Here is a 19,817-nt window from a genome sequence, read left to right on the forward strand (position 1 = left end):
AAATAAATACATGTAAAAGAAATGAGAGGACCAGAGCAGACAATACATCAGTACTGGTCAGTGATGGCATATGAAAAGTATTTTACAAACATGTAGCATTGTAAACATTTGTAGCGTAGACAACATTACTTGACCAAGCCAAGCATGGCTTTAGATTTTGATATAGACATGAACAGCTTCTAGGACGGAAGACAAGTCAGATTTGGGATATTTAGTGATGTCTTTTCAATTCCCAATAGATAACAAGGTTCCTGATCATGCAGCCTGACTAAGACAAACTTTTACTCTAAACACAATTATCCAAAAATATAGCCCAGAATATCCTGATCAGGAAAAAGATCAAGAAAAGCAGAAAAGGCTTGTATCCTCACCTCCTATTTCATTTCATTTTATTTTTTTCCTGTGACATGTTCTAATGAGGCTTTTTCTCCACTTCTCAGAAGTGATTAGAATTGCATCTGAATCCCTGTCAATGTATCAGAACATACATATAGTTTAACTTATAATACTTTTTAATGTAAATCACTGCACAATTTCTGAATCCCAGATTTTTTTTATCTTAGAAAAGTGTCAAGTAGGTGCCTCTGTTAGCTCCGCCCGGTGGAAGGAGCGTCACCTGTGAGAGCAGTTTATAGGTGGATCTTTGCCTCCGGGGTGCCTGATTTTTGGACAATATTTATTGCAGTCTTCTGGATTGTTCTGCAGGTTTTCTAAGTCCCCAAACAGTACTTGAACTTGAGAGAAAAGAAAAACTGAGAAGAGAGGGACTGAGCTATTGTAGCTTCTAATGAAAAGAAGCAAGTTTAAATGGACTGAAGCAAGCTCTCAGTCATACGGACTAGGTCAACACAAGCCAATTACATCAAACTATTGAAAACAAAACATGAACTCAATCATTTCAATCTGCCTTCAAGATGACAAAACTTTGGTAAACTAACTTTGACAGTAAGGTTAGTACGTGAAATTGTCTGCTATGATAGTCGCTTCAGTTTCCACAATTTGCATCATGTGCCACGTTTACTACAACATCTCTATCAGCGCAGTTTCTTTTTGCACAGAGAGGGACTGGCTGCAGGCCGACACCTCAAGAAAATGCTAATATTATACTCTGTTTCCACAGCGTGGAATCAATTCCTTGATTCCAAAACATTTGCAGCTTAGCTATGCACAGTGAAAACCATTATAGTTTAGAAGACTGTAAGAGTGGGGACCATCACACCAATGGATAACAAGTCGCTGGAAAGACCAGTTTTATGCAGTTAATAAAGTCCCCCTCCCCCCCAGACAATTACACTTCCTTAATTCAATTCCTTATGTAGGTGCCCACAGTAAAGAATGCCACTTTTCCAAAGAAGCAATGGCAAATTATGTAACTTTAAAGATAAGGAAAATAGAGCAGCAATGTTTTGCACAAAATGTGTGCACATTCAAGTAAATAAAAGATATAAAGAAAAAAAAAAAACAAATCTATAAGTCAAAGACAGATACATAAGAACCTCCAGTCTTTGTTGGTCGGATTGGCACTTTTGTGAATAGGAGTGCATTTTCATTTTTCAGAAATATAAATATTTTTTTCCTGGTTGATGCACTGATTTTTTTTTTCTTTTTTTCTTTTTAAACATTGCAATTCTGGCATTATTTGTTGGCCAAGCGCAGAACTGGCCGTGAAATCGAAGACTTCAGTTTATAAATGCTGCTCTACACATCTGTCATGTAGAGGTTAAGTTCTTGATGCTCAATTATTCATGATTTGACCTCTTAACGTCTACAAGGAGCACACGTGTTCTGTGGATATCATTATCAAGTCATGTGGCAGAAATAAAACAGCATCTCTTATATACGTATGTTCGCCTGTTAATTAATGCTTTAACGGTTGTGTGTAACATAACAGAAAAAGAAGAGTATGTGTATCCAAAAAAGATGATCTACCAAATCAAAGAAAAATATTCTTGGTCAAAAACAGAAGTAACAGAATTGTGCTGACAGTTCTGATATAATGTTAGGTCTAGTTTAGTAATCCACAGAACAGGGGCTCCCGGACTCTGATAGGGACATAGTCATAGAGTCAATCAACCTCTTTCTCACACAGTGCCTGTCAGTCAAACATCACACGGACCACAGTTCTGCTCATCCACAACGCCTAAACGCTGACTCGAGATCAGCTTCCGTCAAGAGGCGGAGCTGATCTGAGGTCAGGGTTTACAGGGTTAATATAAACCATCATAAGTCATGTGGCTAGAAACAACAAAAAAAAGTTTCCATGAGACCTCTGTGTGTGTGCACCGAAACGCTTTTGAATTCAAGGAAAATTATCTTTTCATTTTCTCAATTAAAACAGAAAACAGTCTCAATTTAAAACACAACCAAGGGCAGCGTTTTTCATAAAGAAAATATACTACGCGCACTGAAAGCAAAACAAAAAAAAAAAAAAAAAAAAAAAAGCCAAATTGGCAATTCTCAAACTTTTGGGAAAAGAAAAAAAAAAAAACAAAAAACCAACAACTATGGAAATTATTTTCTTTGCCACTAGCCACTCATCTGTGTGAGGTGTGTGTTTCAGTGTCTGCTGGTGTTGTATGCAAGTGTGCATGAAGTGTGCGCAAATATATATGTATATATAAATGCAGATATATAAAATTCAAGTATCTATATACTTGAATTTCTGTTGCAGTTAGGCTTGTCACTTGTATGAGTTATATCCCTAGCCAAACTCTGGATGTTGTTAGACCCATGAGGGGAGAAAGAAGCGGCGTAGACTTTCCTAGTCAGGCAGAGGATCGGCTATATACATTAATACCTATATATCACAATGGAACCATGCAAAAAATCATACCGGTTGTCATTCCCATTTCTCAAATCTATTGTGATATTGAATGCCATAAATTCTATCAACTCTACCACTATACAAAACACCACCACCGTCACTACACTATCACTGTTAACACCACCAAACCAATACGCTATGGCCCAATTTCTAGCCCGTACAGCGACGTCTCACAGTGTGTCTTCAACACTGTTCTCTATCTCTCTGTGCCAACTGTCTGTTTGGCCAGGGATATTCAGTGACAGTAGGCAGGGTAATATAACACCATGCAAAAACCCTACCACATATAACTGGGGAAGAAGAGGGAGCAGAGGGCCTCGCTGAACAGCAGCAACCTGTTTACACAGGGCGTCAATGGTATCAGGAAATTATAACTAGAAACATTGTGTCTTATGTAATTTCCTCGCCATGTCTGTACCAGAAGTGCCGTTTCGCCCCACTTTAAACATCTGTAATCCCTATAATTCAGTTTCATATAAAAAAATGAGTTTGGTTTGCTGCTGCTGCTGCTGTCGGCTCTTTTCCTCCCCTCTATCCCCAGCTATGCCTTGTTTAATAGTTAGATCACTTCATAATTCAAATGTATTGTTATTAATAACACAGCACACGACGAACATTGGATCTCTAACTATACCACCCTCAAAAACCTGGAATTTTTCTTTTTTTTAAATTTTTTTTTTTTAGATCTTTTATTATATCCTCTAATAACCCAATCCCTTTTCCAATATCCCATTTCGGAGCCCTTCCTAAATGTAGATTATTCTGTTTGCTCAATTTTTACACTTCTTCCCACCTCAAACCCTAATCCCCCAAATTTGTCCCACTTAAAAAAAAAAAAAAAAAAAAAGTCGAAAAAGAAATCACACTTCTTAGCTTGGGCATCAGACTCGGGGCAGCAGAAAGCCCTTGACAGCGAGTGGACATTTGTGTGTCTGACAGAAACTCCACCAGTGGATAGTGTCGCCTCTGAACCCCCTGTACAGAGGCTACTTTTTTTTTTCAGCAGATATGCAGAGACCAGCCCTAAGCCAGATGATCAGGGAGCCTCTTGGCAGCAAACTAAGTGCTTTCCATAGAAGAAAAAGAAAAAAATAATAATAATCACAAGCACTAAAAAAGGGAGCAGATAAATAAGGGTTTTGGGGAAAGTAACTAAAAAAAAGGGAAAATGTTACAAGTAATTTTGTTAAATTGCACTAAGTCAGACTGACATCAAGAGTTGGGCATATTTCACCTCATGCACCCCAGTTTGTGGGCTTTGCATGGGGATGCATGGGTAATCCTGAAAGTAGGAATGTCCCATTGGAAAAGAAATGAAAGTGTATATAAATATGTTAACCAACAAACCATCGTTTCTGCCAATGAGGGAACCTTAGAACTCGCAAATGGCAGGAAGATGTCTGTGTGTGCGTTTAAAGCCAGGGCAGACTCTCACTTTGGGCTATGAGGTGATTACTTCCTCTTCTAAGTGTGATGGACTTGTGCGCTGCTCCTCTTTTTTTTTTTTTTTTTCGCCAGCTGACACATGAGTCTGCCCTGCAAAGAAGTCAGTCCACTGGTTGAGGAGAACAGGGGCGTTTTATGCTGGAGAGCGGGACACAGTTTTAGCAGTTTTAGTTTTCCTCCAAAGGGTGGGGTTGTGGGGGGATAGGGGGGAGGGTGTTTGTTGTGGTGGTGGTAGAGGGGGGAGGGGCGGGACAGTGGCGGATGAGTAATAGGGAAGAGGGTGTGGAGGTATGACACGGGCATCTAGGGGCCCTCCATGAGATGGACAGGTATGGAGAGGGTAAATGGGTGTATTTTAGAGGAGAGGGGATGCAGCCTTATAGCTGGAAGCCCTCCATGGGGGCCTCCTGCTGGGGGAAAAGGAACTGCTGGTTGGCCTGGTCCACCTGAGGGGCTAGACTGCTATCCTCGTCCTCCACCCCGAAGTAGTGCTCGATTAGGTCGAAGGCCTTCTGGTAGATCTCCTGGTTATCGTGACTCTGGAGGAACTCTATCTTGTCAAGACCTGGACAGGAAAACAAAACACATCAGCTTGTATAAATAATAATCAGATATAGGCCAGTCGCTTTGGTCTATATTTAAAGTGTTGTACTTTTATATTATATAAAAAACACCAATAATGCATCCCATGTGTCACTTATCCATTGTTTTAACTACATTTTTTTGTTTCAGTAGACACCTTTAGGTCTTAGGGCTCTCTGTAAGATTGAATATCGAGCATCATCAGTTCCATTTCCAATTTTACCTTTCTAAAACCAAATCATATATGCTTTATTTTCTATGTATAGATGTGTGTGTGTGTGTGTGTGTGTGTATTTCCTGCACAGTACCATAAGCTTCTTCGATGAGGCTGCAGTAAGGGTTGACTCCAGTGCCGTTGTTCTCCTGCTTGGCCTCCTGCTCGCCCAGCCTCAGGATGTTTTCCAGCCCATTGAGAGCCACCTGAACAATCTTAGAGTCCATCACCGTCAGCAGATCGCACAGGGGCTTAATGCAACCCAGGTTGACCAGATACCTACACAACAACAACACACACAACACAGGCCTGTGAAGACTGGACGGGTGTAACCACACATTCAGTTGAGATGATTAAGTTTCATTGCAGCGTTGTAACTCTTTCATTTATCTAATTAATTCACTTCATTTCAGATAATTCTTCACGGCTCTTTCTCATTATCACCTGAATTTCTCAGCACCATGGCACCTGTGTGTGCATAATATTGCCCTCATTTACACTTCTTCATCACCAAATTTTTCCATGGGGAGCTTAATTTTTTTTTTTTTTTTTAATTATTATTTCCGAGAAGCCAAACGTTTTTCAATCTGTCAGTGTGGGCAAAGGATGTAAACTGTGAACACATGTTGCAAAAACACAGGTAAAACATGTGAAGATCAAGTTGTTGATTGTTTTAAGTCATCACTAAAAGCTTGATCATCAAATGCCTTCACCTACATTTAGTTGGCCCAAAACACCTGGTGCTGACATTAACTTATTGTCCCAATCATTCTGAATACAGTAGTTTCTTTATTGTGAGTCTGACCTGATCTGTTCTGGTGTTCCTCCAGAGGTGGCGTTGGTGATGGCCCAGGCTGCCTCTTTCCTGGTCCTGAACTCAGCTTTCTGCAGAATGTCGATCAGCACTGGGAAGATGTTGGCATCGATGACGGTCTGTGGAGCAGGATAAGATAGGAGATCAGGGGTACGTCTCATGAATCAGCTGCAATAGTTATGACATATTTACTTCAGTAAGCTTCACAAAACCTAATCTTTGACTGGGGCTGTAGTGGTAAAAAAAAAAAAAAAGAAAAAAGAAAGGGATAAACTCTACCTTATCTCAGCTACCACATCCCATGATGGGATGGATAGATGGACCTTTCAGTCTTTACGTGTCTATCTCAAAAAACATGATCAATATGGTCTTTATTATAGATACTAGAAATATTTGGAATAATCAAATCTATATTTTATATCAAGTATAATTACATACATAAGTAAACAGTTGGTTAGATGAAAAACGATCATGTTCTGTGTTTCTCAGCTGATCATAACAAACTTTCAGCCAATTTTACTGCAGCGTTTGCAAACACTACCAATGTTAACAATGTTATATGTTAATTTACATATATTTCTGAAGAAGCTACAGGCGAAATGCAATGTTATCTCCTAATAGAGTCACAGTAAAGTCATTTCAGAGTGTGCTAGTTAATTTTGATTTTCACCTAAGATGTTCCTGCGACCGACCAGCACCTGATTGAAAATACTGGCTGTGCATGGGGAGCTCTGTTCACTTCAATATATTTCTATTTAGTGCTAGCCCTTGTATTAAATAGGTTTCAATTACATTTGGCCATTAAAAACATTTAGGGGGCAGCATTTGTATTACAGAGTCACCACATGCAGCACAGATTCATATTAGAGGATTTAAAATGAGATGAAACCACTGATACACAAGAGCAAAATAGGGTTTTTTTCAACAAGCAAAGAAGGATCATTCAGAGGGAAAAAGATACAGAATATATTTATATTTAAGTGGGTTATTATAGAAATCATTGCTAATATTTGAGTTCTTGTCAAAGAGCAAACTAATGAACTAATGAATTACTTTTAACATTGATGTCATTACTACAAAACAATATAGCACCTTTAAGTGACACAGTTTCTGCTGCCAAGGCTAGAGAGGATTACTGAGACTTACTGGGGTACCACATGCATAAAGAATCATGCCAAACAAACATTTATATCTTCTCTGATATAATAATAGAGAATAATTGTCATGAACAAAGTGATGTTACTTAACACTCTGTGAAAAGCTCAGTTTGTTTATTTACTAGAAGCAAGAGAGGCCACTTCTAATGTCGCTAATAATCTCTCATTTCACAGGTTGATTGTGCACAAATATGGCGAATATGGTGGGTCAACGTGTAACTAGGAAGTTGTTTGTAAACTGTGATGGATGTTTACAATAGTTCTGGTCAACTGTCGGATAAATGTCAACTGTATATCTGTATTATGCAGGACAGAATAAAGAAAAACATATTGAACTCAGTTTTAGGATCAGGACGTCCCTGCTTACAACTCAAATCAATCTATTCATTTCCCATGAGAAAATTGGGTTGTTGCTGATTGTTCACGTTTCAGTGATGAGCTTTGTGTGTGTGTGTGTGTGTGTGTGTGTCACCTGTATCTGTGCTCGGTTTCCTGCTGTGATGTTTGAGATGGTCCAGCACGCCTCTTTGCGAATAGACTCTTTAGCGCTGCTGAGAAGGTGCAGCAGACAGGGCAGGGCCGAGCAGTTCAACACCACCTACACACAGCAACACAGTGGATAAGAACCTTACAAGCTGTTTATAACAGGGTTCATGAAAGAGCATGCTAAAGCCAACGATGATTTCATCTTACTAACAAATATCACTGTGCAGCCACAGCCCAATGTAGCTTATACTTCTGCACTACAACTCCAAAAACTATTGGACACATCAAAGGGTCACACTGTTGTACTGGTGAAATATTCCTTTATTGTGATCAACATGGCGAGTGTTGATTAACTCGTCAACCTACTCTTAAGAGACTGTAAATGAAGTTGCAGAGTTTCTACAGGATAAACTGCTTCTCCATGTGGATTGCAATAAAATATACTTCACTTAATGCAACAGTATTTCATGTGTTTTTAAAAGTTTTGGTCTTGCTACGTTGTGGGTCTCTTCTCTGAGACAGACACAGGCTGACCCTTGAAACAGATTTAAGTTTAATATACTCTCACCTGCGTCTGGATATCATCTCCAGTGACAATGTTTCCTACAGCTCTCAAGGCAGGGGAGGCAACCTTATAGTCTGTGTGCCTGCAGACAGGGAGGTTCACAGAGAGAAAATAGTAAGTATTTTACAAGTCAGATTTACTGTGACACAGATAACTCAGATTAAAGTCTGGACTTACATGAGTAGTTCTACGAGGCGCCTACAGACGCCAGAGTCGATGACAGCCTGGATCTTGTCATTGGGGCCATCTGAGAGGTAGGACAGGGCCCAGCAGGCGTCTGCCAGCAAGTCTGGGTCACTGCTAAATAAAAGCCTGGACAGTACTGGCAGACATGGTGACACCTAGACAACACAGACATAACCCTTGATTATGATGAGAACCATTTGAATTCAACGATATCCATGAATCACAGAGAAACATCTAGTCAAAACTGTGCAGTAGATTAGCAGTCGGGGGACTATACTGGGTCTTTCACTATTTTTTTATCACAGTAAGCAAAGCACAATTAAAATCTATGATCATAGTCTCCTGTTTAGCTGCTTCAGTGTGAGGGTCCTGCATGCTAGCTAACTGTCACAATGTCATGACTTACAGGGACACTTAAATAGAACAAAGCCATCGTTAATGTTATTAATAACACCTGTACTTTTCCTACCATGGCAAGTCAAAACGTCTGCAGGGTTAACATGGTTTTACATAACAGTTATGTTTTTATGTTAGTCTGGTGTAATTCTATGGTTTAGCAACAATATTTACTGAACTTCAGTTAGAGATCGGGTTTTTGTATGAATGACGATGTCCATTAAAAAGGTAGAGTCAGTGATTCTAATCCAATACGCTTTTTGTCAGATTCAGTTAATATCTCTTCATGGTCCGCTAGCTGTCCGTTCTGTAAACACAACGGCATGGAGCAGGTCACACAACACTACTCCAGCCAATCAGCAGTAGGGGGCGTTCTTGCTCGTGCACAGGACAGGGGGAAGTCATGAGAGCAGCTGTCTGTGTGAGGACATGAAAGTCTTCCATCTCCAGCACCCGTTGAAAGGTGGGAAAGAGAGGCCGTGGCTAATTCAATAGAAAGCATTTTCTTACGGTACAGATATGCTTCCATTTTATTAAATGTTATCAATCCACATTGAATCAAAGATAGTCTCACAGAGACCCCCTGTATTTTTTGCGCTCTGAGTCTGTTTCTGACACGTTTAGGTAAGCCTAATCTAAGCAGGCAGCTGTTTAAATAACACAAATATCCCACTGTGTATGTGTTTTGAACTTATTAACTGTATCAATGAATCAATAAATACAGAAACTGTTGATTTCTTCCCGTGGAGTCTACATACAAACTATTTTTGTTCAGTAAATTTCTGCTATCAGTCAGCCCGGTGGAGGCAGTTTGTTCTCCAGGAGCTGCTGCTGCTGACTGACAGCTGCTTCTGTGGACAGAGACGCTGAACGCAGGTCGAGTGAGAAGTGAGGAGGCTGCACTGGACTGGTGTGCTCATGAGATTAAATTTTTATTCCGCTCATGATAAAGTGTGAAAGGAACAGAAGTGACTCTACAGCTGACACATCGCCATGGATTCCACCATGTTTCTCTTTGCCTTGGGAATGAGCGTCTGTGAATTGAGAAGGGGGCAGAGCTTCTGAAGGAGCATGAAGGGAGGGGTGTACCTTTAACCTGTGACAATGATCTGGTATAAATGGGTGAATTGCAGGCTGAACTGTGGTTTGACAACAACACTTTCCCAGATTGTAAAAGGACAGCAAAATATGAAATACCCTTGAAAAACTAATGGGTCTGTTTTCAAATTACAATGTTTTTGATGTTGACTCATAGGGAGAAATGGAACCTTTTCAAAAGCAGGTGGAGGGTTTTTTCCTCTACAGAGATTAGACAGAGCCCACACTGCATTCCTAGTCATGGTCAATCTAGTGGATTTGGTCAGAAGCCTGAAATGACAAAGAAAAGCAGAACTTGTTGCATTAGATGTATCACAAATGTGCCATAGGTATAACAGCTAGAGGCTTCAATAAGGAATTCCTCTTAAGAGACAAAGAGAATGATTTACATTAATAGTGGTGGAAGGATGTTGCAGTTCAGCACATAGTCCCTGCACACTGCACTATCCCCCGCAATGTTTCCCAAGGCCCACACCGCCTGCAGGGAGAAAACATACAAAACTTTGTTGACCTAATGAGATTAGGTACATGAGTGGAACAATGCAAGACAACAGTCAATACAAACACAAATTGTTATGCTAATCAAACTGTGTGTGTTACCTGTTCTTGGACATCCTCAAAGTCCGAGTTAAGTAATTCTATGAAGATTGGCACTGCTCCAGCCTCAATCACTGTCTTTGTCTGCATGGATGTGCCTGATGCTATGTTGGTCAGAGCCCAAGCGGCTTCAAACTGCAGGGGCACAAATGTCATAGAAAAAAGTAGCACTTTTCTACCATGGAGCCTTAATGTTTTTTAATTAAATATGAGGAAACTTTGGGATTCTTATTGGAATATTGGCTCATCTCAACAAACAAGAATTCACATTTCAATTCATTTTACATTAGTAAGCTGTTCAGGCGTTGGAGATGACAGCTGACACCTGACTGCTTTGTGCAGAGCAGCAAAATGACAGCCAATCAGGAAGCTGTTTAATGCAAAGCTATGCATTGCTTTGACTTACTAACCATCAGATAGAGTGTATGGTGGCCTGCGTCAACAAAATCTAACACGGTATGCTGTGCATAACTGAAAGGAATGCATCTGATAATGTTTAAAAAGGTTAGCAACCAGCATGTCAGGTGACATTTCTTGACTTGTCAGTGAGACACAAATTTTACTGGCATTTGTCACCAGACATCTATTACATTTAGACATCCCGTGCACAGAAGATGTTTTAACTATGTAAGTGGGTGTTTTTACGAACTGACCTGTAGTGTGCAGTTGACACTTTTCTTCAGGAACTCCACAAACCTCTCCACTACTCCAGGCGTGTTTATAACTTCATCAATTGGTGGGTTAGGCTCTGAAAGGAACAGAGGTCATACTGTATGTAAATATTTTTGTTTGGACTGTGGTGACCCCATGACTGTTACCACTGTTATGTAGAGTCATAATGAGGATACAATACGTACCTTTGGAAAGTAGTTTTCTGAACTTTTGTGTTGTGGTGAGCTGAAGCTCTGGGTCCTCTGAGAAAAGCATCTCAACCATGTCTCTGGTAATGACTCCTTCCTGCAACAATACATGCACAAGCACTCTGAGCATTTAATCTACTCAGCACAGACTCCGCTGTTCTCAACCCACAGGCTGGAAAAGAAGCTAGAAAACAATAACAAGAGGAGTGCACTCAGCACAAAGCAGATCTCTGCAAGGTGTGTCTCCCTTACAGTCAAGATGGCAGCGATGATAACAAACCCCAGGGATTCATTCATCTTGTATCATGCCATGACATCATACTTTATAGCATAAAGTTCATAACATATCAGGTATGGAATTAATCTGCAGATGCTCCGCTTCAAGATAAGACCAAACTTTTCTATAGATGTCAGTTTTGACCCATGACAAAGGCCAAAATGTGACCTGCAACAGACTAGATAAACCTTGTTTTTAGCCTAGCATATTGCTGGAAATGCCTTATTACAGCCACTGCCAAGTGTTTTAGTGCCTGTCAAGCAGTCCCAAGGTTCGGCTGCTCCTCCCACTTCTTGGTTGGCCTCTTCGGTGATCCTGATTGGAGCAGCACCCAGTCCAGCGCACCAATTCAGTTGGTGCTATTGGGGGACTGAGTCTACAAATAATTGGCCAACTTGTCAGTCGGTGCAGCGGTGACTCTGATCAGCTCGCCACCGTGCCTCTCGTTGTTTGCTGTGTAAGACTGTTAGAGATCTGTTTGTGAATTAGAATGAGGTGCTAGTTAACTACCTGAGGCCTGGGCCAGATATCGTTTTGTTATTACTGATAACTCACACGATGAGCATTTGCTTTGTTGGAAACACTAGTTGCAGGGGTGCTGTTTTGAATGTTTTTGGTCTAGTGAGAGTTAGGCAGTGAGGTTTTATTTTCATTTTGGCTTCTTTTAGATAAAGAGAGTTGTAGCTTTTGTTTTAAAGAGCTCTCTTTTGGTTATATTTGGTTACTTATTTTGAACAGTACTCACAGGCCCTTTTTCATTTGTCGTTTGCATTTTTTTATAACAATCTAAGGTCCTTGTCAATAAATATTTTAATTTTACCCACTAAATCTGGTTTTATGTTGCTTCCCTTCCCCCTAATGGGCTGGGTCATAACATGCCTTTTGCCATGTTGTAATGCATATCATAAAATGACGAGGACTGCTGAAAAGACGAAAGTCCAAGTTTTACAATAGGCTCATAAGGAAAGGCGTTAAAAAATAGGTTTCTCAAAAATTGTGAAATACCACAACCACAAGAGGTCCTTGAACATACAGTCATGAATGTGCACAAAGTAAATTAAGCTGATGGGTCCAGTAGTATGCGAGGTTAGCTGCGGAGAGATACACACACATGCGCGCACACATACACAACCAAACGCATGATATCCTCCAGGCTTACGCCTGGCGGAAATAACAAAACTGAAATGCAATGTAAAATAAACCTCCGGTGGGTCCTGTTTAAGCCTCTCTTTGTCTACGTTGTGTCAGTGGCATTAGGAAAATAGACACTCACTGTTACTGGAGAGCTGAGGTGGGAGTCCACCAGTGGACTCTCGAACATGGCTTCCTCTTCATTGAGAACATCCACGTTCCTCCTCTTGAAAAGCTGTGATTACAGAATTGTCAGAGTCAGAGACACAGTTAAGCCAGAGTATTTCCACTATACATAGACTACAAACTGATAAACTCAAACTGGGAGATAAAGGACCTGATGAGTGGAATGGACAAGGTTTAGTTTAATACCTGTTGTTCTCGTTTCTGTTTCCTGAGTTGGATGCCCTCCTCCTCTCTTCTGCGCCTCATCTCTTCTGGGTTCAAGGCTTTGTTCTTGTAGCGGTTCATCCTGTAGTTATCCTTGGCCGGACTGGCTGACGGCTCTGATGGGCCACAGACAGGTAAGCATTACGATAAAGCAGTAAGTAGGAAACAAAATGGTGCAGAATTTGGACCATCCGAATTGAACTTAAAGAATACACCATGTGTAAAGACAAAGTTTGTGTTTGTTCTCCCTGACATCTCTAATAATAGGCCATGATGATGAAACAGCATGTACACAGGTCTATATATAAAAAGGCCTTGAATAAACAGGCTCATAGAGACTGGACAACACAGCCCAAAAATACACACACACGCATATGCAAACACACACTGCTAAGCTATTCATCAACTAGTCAGCTGGTGGGCAGAACAAACATAATTATTCAGTGAAGTTAAATCGCAGAGTTAGCATAAACTGGTGCCCACACAGGACAAACTGCCCATTCTCAGCATTTGTGCAGTCATGCCACCAGAACAGGGCACTGGGCAGATCCCTGAGTCACCCAGGGCAACAAGCGAGAGAAAGAGAGGTAGGGACAACATTGAAACCTGCCACCAGCGCAGAGTGGTGCCAACCTTCTGTGCCAAAAGCACCCCATCGTAACAGCGGGGGTTTCCGAGGTTAAATATCGGAACAAGTGGCGCAAATTGAGGTCATGCTTTGGTTTGAGGACATCAACACAACCAGCCTCATAAAAAGTTTATGCATGTGTGTAATGTGTCCAGATGGTAAAGCCACAGGCATGGACGTCACACGAGCACAGGTTGCGACTGGATGCTCTCATTTCTGTAGCGTGTTTGTTATATTAGCTGCTGTGTATGAACTGCACTGAATATTTGCTGGCTGTATAGCACAGAAATAGCTCTGCTGAGAGCACGTCTACATTGGTATTACACTGGAGGAAAGAAAGCAGAACGTTGGGGAGGAGTTCAAGTGTTTGCCGACTCACACCGGAAAGATAGATGCAGTTTTAGATTCTGATGTTTTGAATTAGCTGCTACTGAGATTTCTGCAACTGCACTGAAACAACAGGGATGCAAATCCTCCGTTGTCTCAGCAGCAAATATATCAAAACCTCTACAAACTATTAGCATGGCTACATAGTATCAGTTCTTGTGCAATTTTGGAGAACCAACCCTTTAATTTAGCCTGATAAAGTGAAGCAGAACCACCTGCTCTGGTGACAAATCAAACACCAAGGATGGTTCAAGTAAGGACACTTTTCCAATATTAAAAAAACTAATTAAGCCTGAGGGAGGAACAGGACTCCTGTTACTTTACTAAAATATAATGACTAGAAGGTTGTGGTCCAGCTTTATTTCTGTGTGCAATATTTCCATTGGACACCTCAATGAAGCAGGATGGTATTTAATTGATTAAATATTAAAGACTGCCCCTGCCCCTATTTCATTGGTCGTTTCAAATATATCACTTACCAGTAGGGTTATTGTCAATTACAAATGCTGAGGAAAAAAAAAAACAAGCATGACTCTGTGCGCGAATAGTCTGGAAAATTTGGGGACTCCTAGTGTCACATGTGCGGTCTGACATGTCAATACATTGCTTACTGGTGCTAGCAAGCTGTCCAAAATGTTCAATGTAATCCCATAGCTCATCAATCCCACTTCATCGTCAAACTACTCTAAATAAGAACAATTAATTCAATATAACGGTGTCATCCCTAACATGTAATTCTGCGCGTTTGAAGGAAAGGGCTGACTGACAGAGCTAACGTAGCTAACATTAGCGCTAGCACCCAAATTAGTGACTAATAAATATGACTATTCACGTGTGTCACTTCCTAAGCGATGACTTAAAACCTTTTCTTAGTTGTTGAAAGTCCCTTACTAGTTGTAATTGTCGCACACACAAAATACTACCGAACAAACAGCTACATGACGTTTGAAATCTCTTGATAGCGGTAACTTTGCTAACATTACCGCTATCAACACTTACGTACTATAGGTTAATGAACAACGGGAGTCGGAGTGACAGGCGAATGTAACGTTATATTTGCCAACAAGAAAGCCAATATTTTGATATAATAGATAATAACTTAAGACTTGAGCTGTACGTGTGTGTGTCTCCCCACCTATCATAAGAAAGACGGCACGGCGCGGTGCTAACAGTTAGCTATTAGCCTAACGTTAGTTTCCTTAAGTTTGCTAACAGATGGCGCTGGTTGTTTTCTCGGGTTGGAATTATGTTAGTAGTTACACCTTGTATGACATCTGATAATAGATGAAACATTGTCATAACACTGCACAGTTTTATATGCCGCAAGTGAATTAGCAACTTACAAAGCGCTACTAAAGCTACGCAGCAAAGTTAAGTAGCAACCTAGCAGCTAACGAGCTAACGAGCTAAAAAACAGTGACATGATTTCATAACCATCACTCCCGGCGACATGGCACAACCTTTAACGATCTGAACGTAACATTTGTACTCTTGATTTACGGAACAAGCTTACCCATTGTGTCCTATGTGGTTTGAGAGTATCACGTCGTGTAGATATGAGTCAATTTTAAATCCTTTCTCTCTTCTAGCTTTCCAGAATTTGCTCTTGTAAGCAATATGTCGGCCGGGAGACGGAAACGTCAAAATATAACGCCGACTTCCTGCCACCAGAGGCCGCACCAGCTTCACAAAACACTCGCCTCACAGTTAGACACCTAAAAGACCAACTATATGTTAATAATCGACTTAAGGCTGGACTTATTTAATTCTCAAGAAGTTACACTGGTCAGTCATGTTAACCTCTTACCAGGCAAACCATTTTTGTGCACAAACCTGAAAATAATGTGCCCAAGATAAGAAGGTTACTTTTCTTCAACCCCTTTGATTTAGTCATAACCCTGGTCTTGTTTAAAAGGTACATTTTTAAATTTCATAACCAAAAAGCCTGAATGAGTATAAGTGATCCTGAAAATAATGCCACCAAGGCTAAAGTGTCCCACGGTTGGGATTGTGTCATTTAACAGGTAAAGCTGAACTGTCCCAGTTTATCCATAAAGTACCATACCAGTTATTAGGGGAGGGCAAGAGGACACATGACTTTTTGTTTACATGTTGCAGTCTTCTTCCAAAAGTCACTGTTTCTCAATGCTGTCCCCATTTTGCATACCCTCTGGCATGGTTCAGATACCTCTCTGTCTTGGATCTGCATGTGTCACTCTGGCTTTGAAATGGTGTGTGTTTGTGTGGTTTTGTGTGTGTGTGTGTGTGTGTGTGTGTGTGTGTGTGTGTGTGTGTGTGTGTGTGTGCGCAGTCAAGGCTCCCCAGTGTTTTTATCAAATTGAACGTGACACAATAATACAGGTGAGGGGTATCCATGGTCAATTTGCTGGGAGCAGGTAGTGGTAAATTACTGCACTATAGTGTGATACAGCATTGTCCTCTGACATGGGCCCCCTGAGGAGGCCTGAAGAGATACACCAGAAAAATACTTTAGGGGGCAATGTTGTACAAATAAAATGGCAGCAACGGGTCATGCACTGCTGTCAGGCTGACTCTTTCCCCTATTAGAAAGGGTGTTGGAGGTCAAGTCAACTGTAGCACAACTGAGATACTTTCCCATGATTACAATTTCTTAGCAGACAAGAACAAATATTGTTCATAGATCCAGGCTCTCGCAGAGTAGCCACAGGCTCTGGGTCGAGCTTCACTCAGCCAAGCCATGAGGGCTGAGAATTCACAGCCTTCAGCAGGTGTGCTGGCACAGAGATGAATCAAAAGACTGCTTTCTGGAGAGCAGCTCTCCACTGGTATCAAATAACACAAACACACAGGACCAATTTGTGCTACGGAGGCAGCATTCAAATGCTCTCAGATCCAGTCCGCAGGGCTGTAGCTGGGGCTCATCGAGTCCGATTTCACAGGGCCTCCTTTGTGAGTTCTTTGCCTTTCTCATTTCTAGGCCTGCTGAAGCACATCATACAACAGCCTACACTTTGCAGAGAAGCAAAGGCTATTCATTAGTTAATGCCATACAGTAAAGACTGCCTGTGTAATGGAATCATAAGAGCAAAGCAAGGCACATAACTGAAGGGTTTTAAACTGAAGTATATAAGGAACAATCCATTCTGCTGTAGTCTCCTGCTCACTGTTAGCTCATAATGAAGCTATAATAAACACTACAATCAATACCCACTTTTCCCATCCACATTTAAACTGCTGTAAATTAAAGAGAAAAAAGATCAAAATTAACAAACAGGAAGACCTCTCCTGCCGACCTCATTAGTGGCCATTGCTCGTCCAGGTTGAGTCAGCATTACTGAGAAACCGCACTGCATTTTCAACAAGCAAATTAACAACGCCGCTACAGCATGGTGAGAGCTACAACTAGGTGTTGATTAAGTGCGATTTCATCAAAATGAGTTTTTAGTTTCGTCTGAAAAGAAGATGCAGTGTTTGTTAATTGTATTTCTACTGCAGGAGCCTTCTCTATGACCAGATTTTGAAGGAATTAAAAGAGCTTTATTCAGAGATCTGCACATCTCTGTACTGTATGCTGAATGATCGAATGACTGATGGCATAAATCCTTTTCACTTGTAAGGAGACTTCTTTATCTAGCGGAGAGGTTTCATAGGCAAATGTCTGCCCTGTTTTGCATCATGCTCCTGGCAGCCTATCCATGATGAAACATCACACAGGTCTCTGATCTCTGCAGGTGGAAACCACAGCAACAAAAAATGTGACACAGACAAAAATAATATGTACCACATAAGGAGGCTAATAACATCAAAGAGCATGTTTGCAGAGTAAAAACTCAATTATGAAGCGTCAAAAGCAGTTTGTTTTTGATTGTGCTTATTTGATTGTGCAAATATACCCAGTTTAAATGGCTCCTTAATTCAATTACACCAAATATGATAATAAGGCTAGTTTGCTGAAATGCGAGAATGTGGTCGGGCCGCCTCTGGGAGAGAGAACATCTGCAAGGCTCTGTGCTGAACGCTTTGTGTGAGAGTAATAAAGGGTGAGAGAGATAACGCCATGGGGAGGATAGTGTGTGTGGAGAGAGCAGTGTAACAGTGCATGTGGGGTGTGAATGGAAGAGAGGATATACTGTATGTCTTCATAATATAGTGTTGAAAATCCATTCAGCACTGTCCATTCCTTACTTTTTTATCTGACGACTGTGGCCTCCTCTCTCTCTCTCTCTCTCTCCGTCTCTCTGTCTCCCTCTCGCTTACTGACATCTACCAGGTGGTGGAGCAGATAAGTAAGATGCTGAGTAGGTAATTTTAGAATATTCTAGCGGATCATTCGATCATTTTTTTGCGTGTGAGCGGGAGATTTGTGGGAACCATTTGAATACTAATGTGTAATATTCACCTCGCAGGATAAAACACTCGGAGAGACAAATCTGTAACCAGGGATTGAAGGCACCGACTAAAAATGACATTGTTATTGAGCAAATATGACAACCACTTTTCAGTTGAGACGAGTAGAACTGTGTAGGTCTCAATTTATCTCTAAGTGTCTGTCTGGGTTGTCCTGGTGTGATGATCCATCTGTCTTAATCCAGTCAGACCTCTCAGGTCGTCTAAAGCACTGGTTCTCATAATTTCTGGGGGTTGCCAGATGGTCGTGGAGAAAAAAATAACAAAAACATAACATAACATAACATGACATATAACATATTTTAGACTGGGGGATAGGTTTGACATCGCCTGTACCTGTGATATAATTTGCCTTAGAATAGATTTAAGTGTGTTTGTGAGAGTCAAAGTGTGCGTGCACGAGTTCTGATTGGACACACACAAAAAAAACTTTTTCATGTTGGTGCTTTTGTGCCATAGTATTGTGCTTAACCAAGCAGCTATAGCCAGTTTTGCTAGCTATCACATTGAATGACTATGGCGCAATGGCTTCTCAAAAAAAGTATTCCAACTCAAGACTCGGGCCAACAGGTGAGTCACCTGAAAGTCTGACAGCAGCACCATCAACTGTGAAACACAAGATGCCGGTGGTTCCAACAGAGCCCCAAGCTCCCAACACGCTTTGGAAATGTCACCCTGACTTTCTGCAATATAGATTTATGTGCATAGCCAAAATCAACAGGGAATATCCACAGTGTGTTATTTGTTCAGAAGCGCTTGCACATGAAAGCTTAAAACCAGATAAACTTAAGAGATATTCGGAAACAAAACACACCTCTCACACCAAGAAACCCTTAGAGTTTTTTTGAGGTAAGGAAGGAATACTACGGAGCCAAAAGACAGTGGTGATGGGTACACTACAGTCCCTGCTAAGGCCCTGCCAGCTTGATATGAAGTGACATATCTGGTGGCTCAATTGAAAAAGCCCCACACTATTGCTGAGAGCCTCATCCGCCCAGCAGCCATTCCAATGACAAGAGCTATGCATGGTGAGAAAATAGCTAGCACAGACTATTCCGCTGTTAAATGACACAATGGAGCGGTGAATTCATGACATGGCAAACAATAGAAAAACCAGCTCATGGACAGAGTAAAGAAAAGTGAGAGATTTTCACTGCAAACGGACAAATCGACAGATGTGTCAGGTGATGCACAGCTGATTGTATTTGTGAGATACAGCTTCAAGGTAAAAATGTATGAGGATATGTTGTTTTGCAAGTCACTGGAGGGAACTTGCACAAGTCGCAACATTTTTAACAAGCTGGACAGTAAAATGCACAAAGAGGGACTACGCTGTGAAAACTGTGTCTCTGTGTGAAAGGAACTAAAAGCTTGCATTTTCTAATCTGCT

General features: G+C 41.0%; 1 protein-coding gene across 3 annotated transcripts; it reads right to left on the bottom strand.

Moving 5' to 3' along the window:
* Positions 1–690: 690 nt before the first annotated feature.
* kpna6 (karyopherin alpha 6 (importin alpha 7)) lies at positions 691–15,692 on the bottom strand. 3 transcript variants are annotated; one of them, XM_042435421.1, is made up of 15 exons: positions 15,174–15,195; positions 14,518–14,544; positions 13,006–13,139; positions 12,776–12,868; positions 11,223–11,322; positions 11,019–11,113; positions 10,369–10,500; positions 10,158–10,246; positions 9,939–10,038; positions 8,266–8,429; positions 8,092–8,170; positions 7,510–7,635; positions 5,872–5,999; positions 5,161–5,345; positions 691–4,835 (listed from the first exon to the last, which is right to left on the bottom strand). In XM_042435421.1, exons 1-15 carry the CDS (start codon positions 15,178–15,180, stop codon positions 4,648–4,650), a joined length of 1,647 nt encoding a protein of 548 aa, XP_042291355.1. In that variant the 5' UTR covers positions 15,181–15,195; the 3' UTR covers positions 691–4,647. The 3 variants fall into 3 exon arrangements, with proteins under 3 accessions (XP_042291355.1, XP_042291356.1, XP_042291354.1); XM_042435422.1 differs by lacking the exons at positions 14,518–14,544; positions 15,174–15,195 and adding an exon at positions 15,552–15,692; XM_042435420.1 differs by lacking the exon at positions 15,174–15,195 and having other exon boundaries at positions 14,518–15,070.
* Positions 15,693–19,817: the final 4,125 nt, after the last annotated feature.

Source organism: Thunnus maccoyii, chromosome 15 (genome assembly GCF_910596095.1).
Source record: "Thunnus maccoyii chromosome 15, fThuMac1.1, whole genome shotgun sequence".
Taxonomy (NCBI): domain Eukaryota; kingdom Metazoa; phylum Chordata; class Actinopteri; order Scombriformes; family Scombridae; genus Thunnus; species Thunnus maccoyii.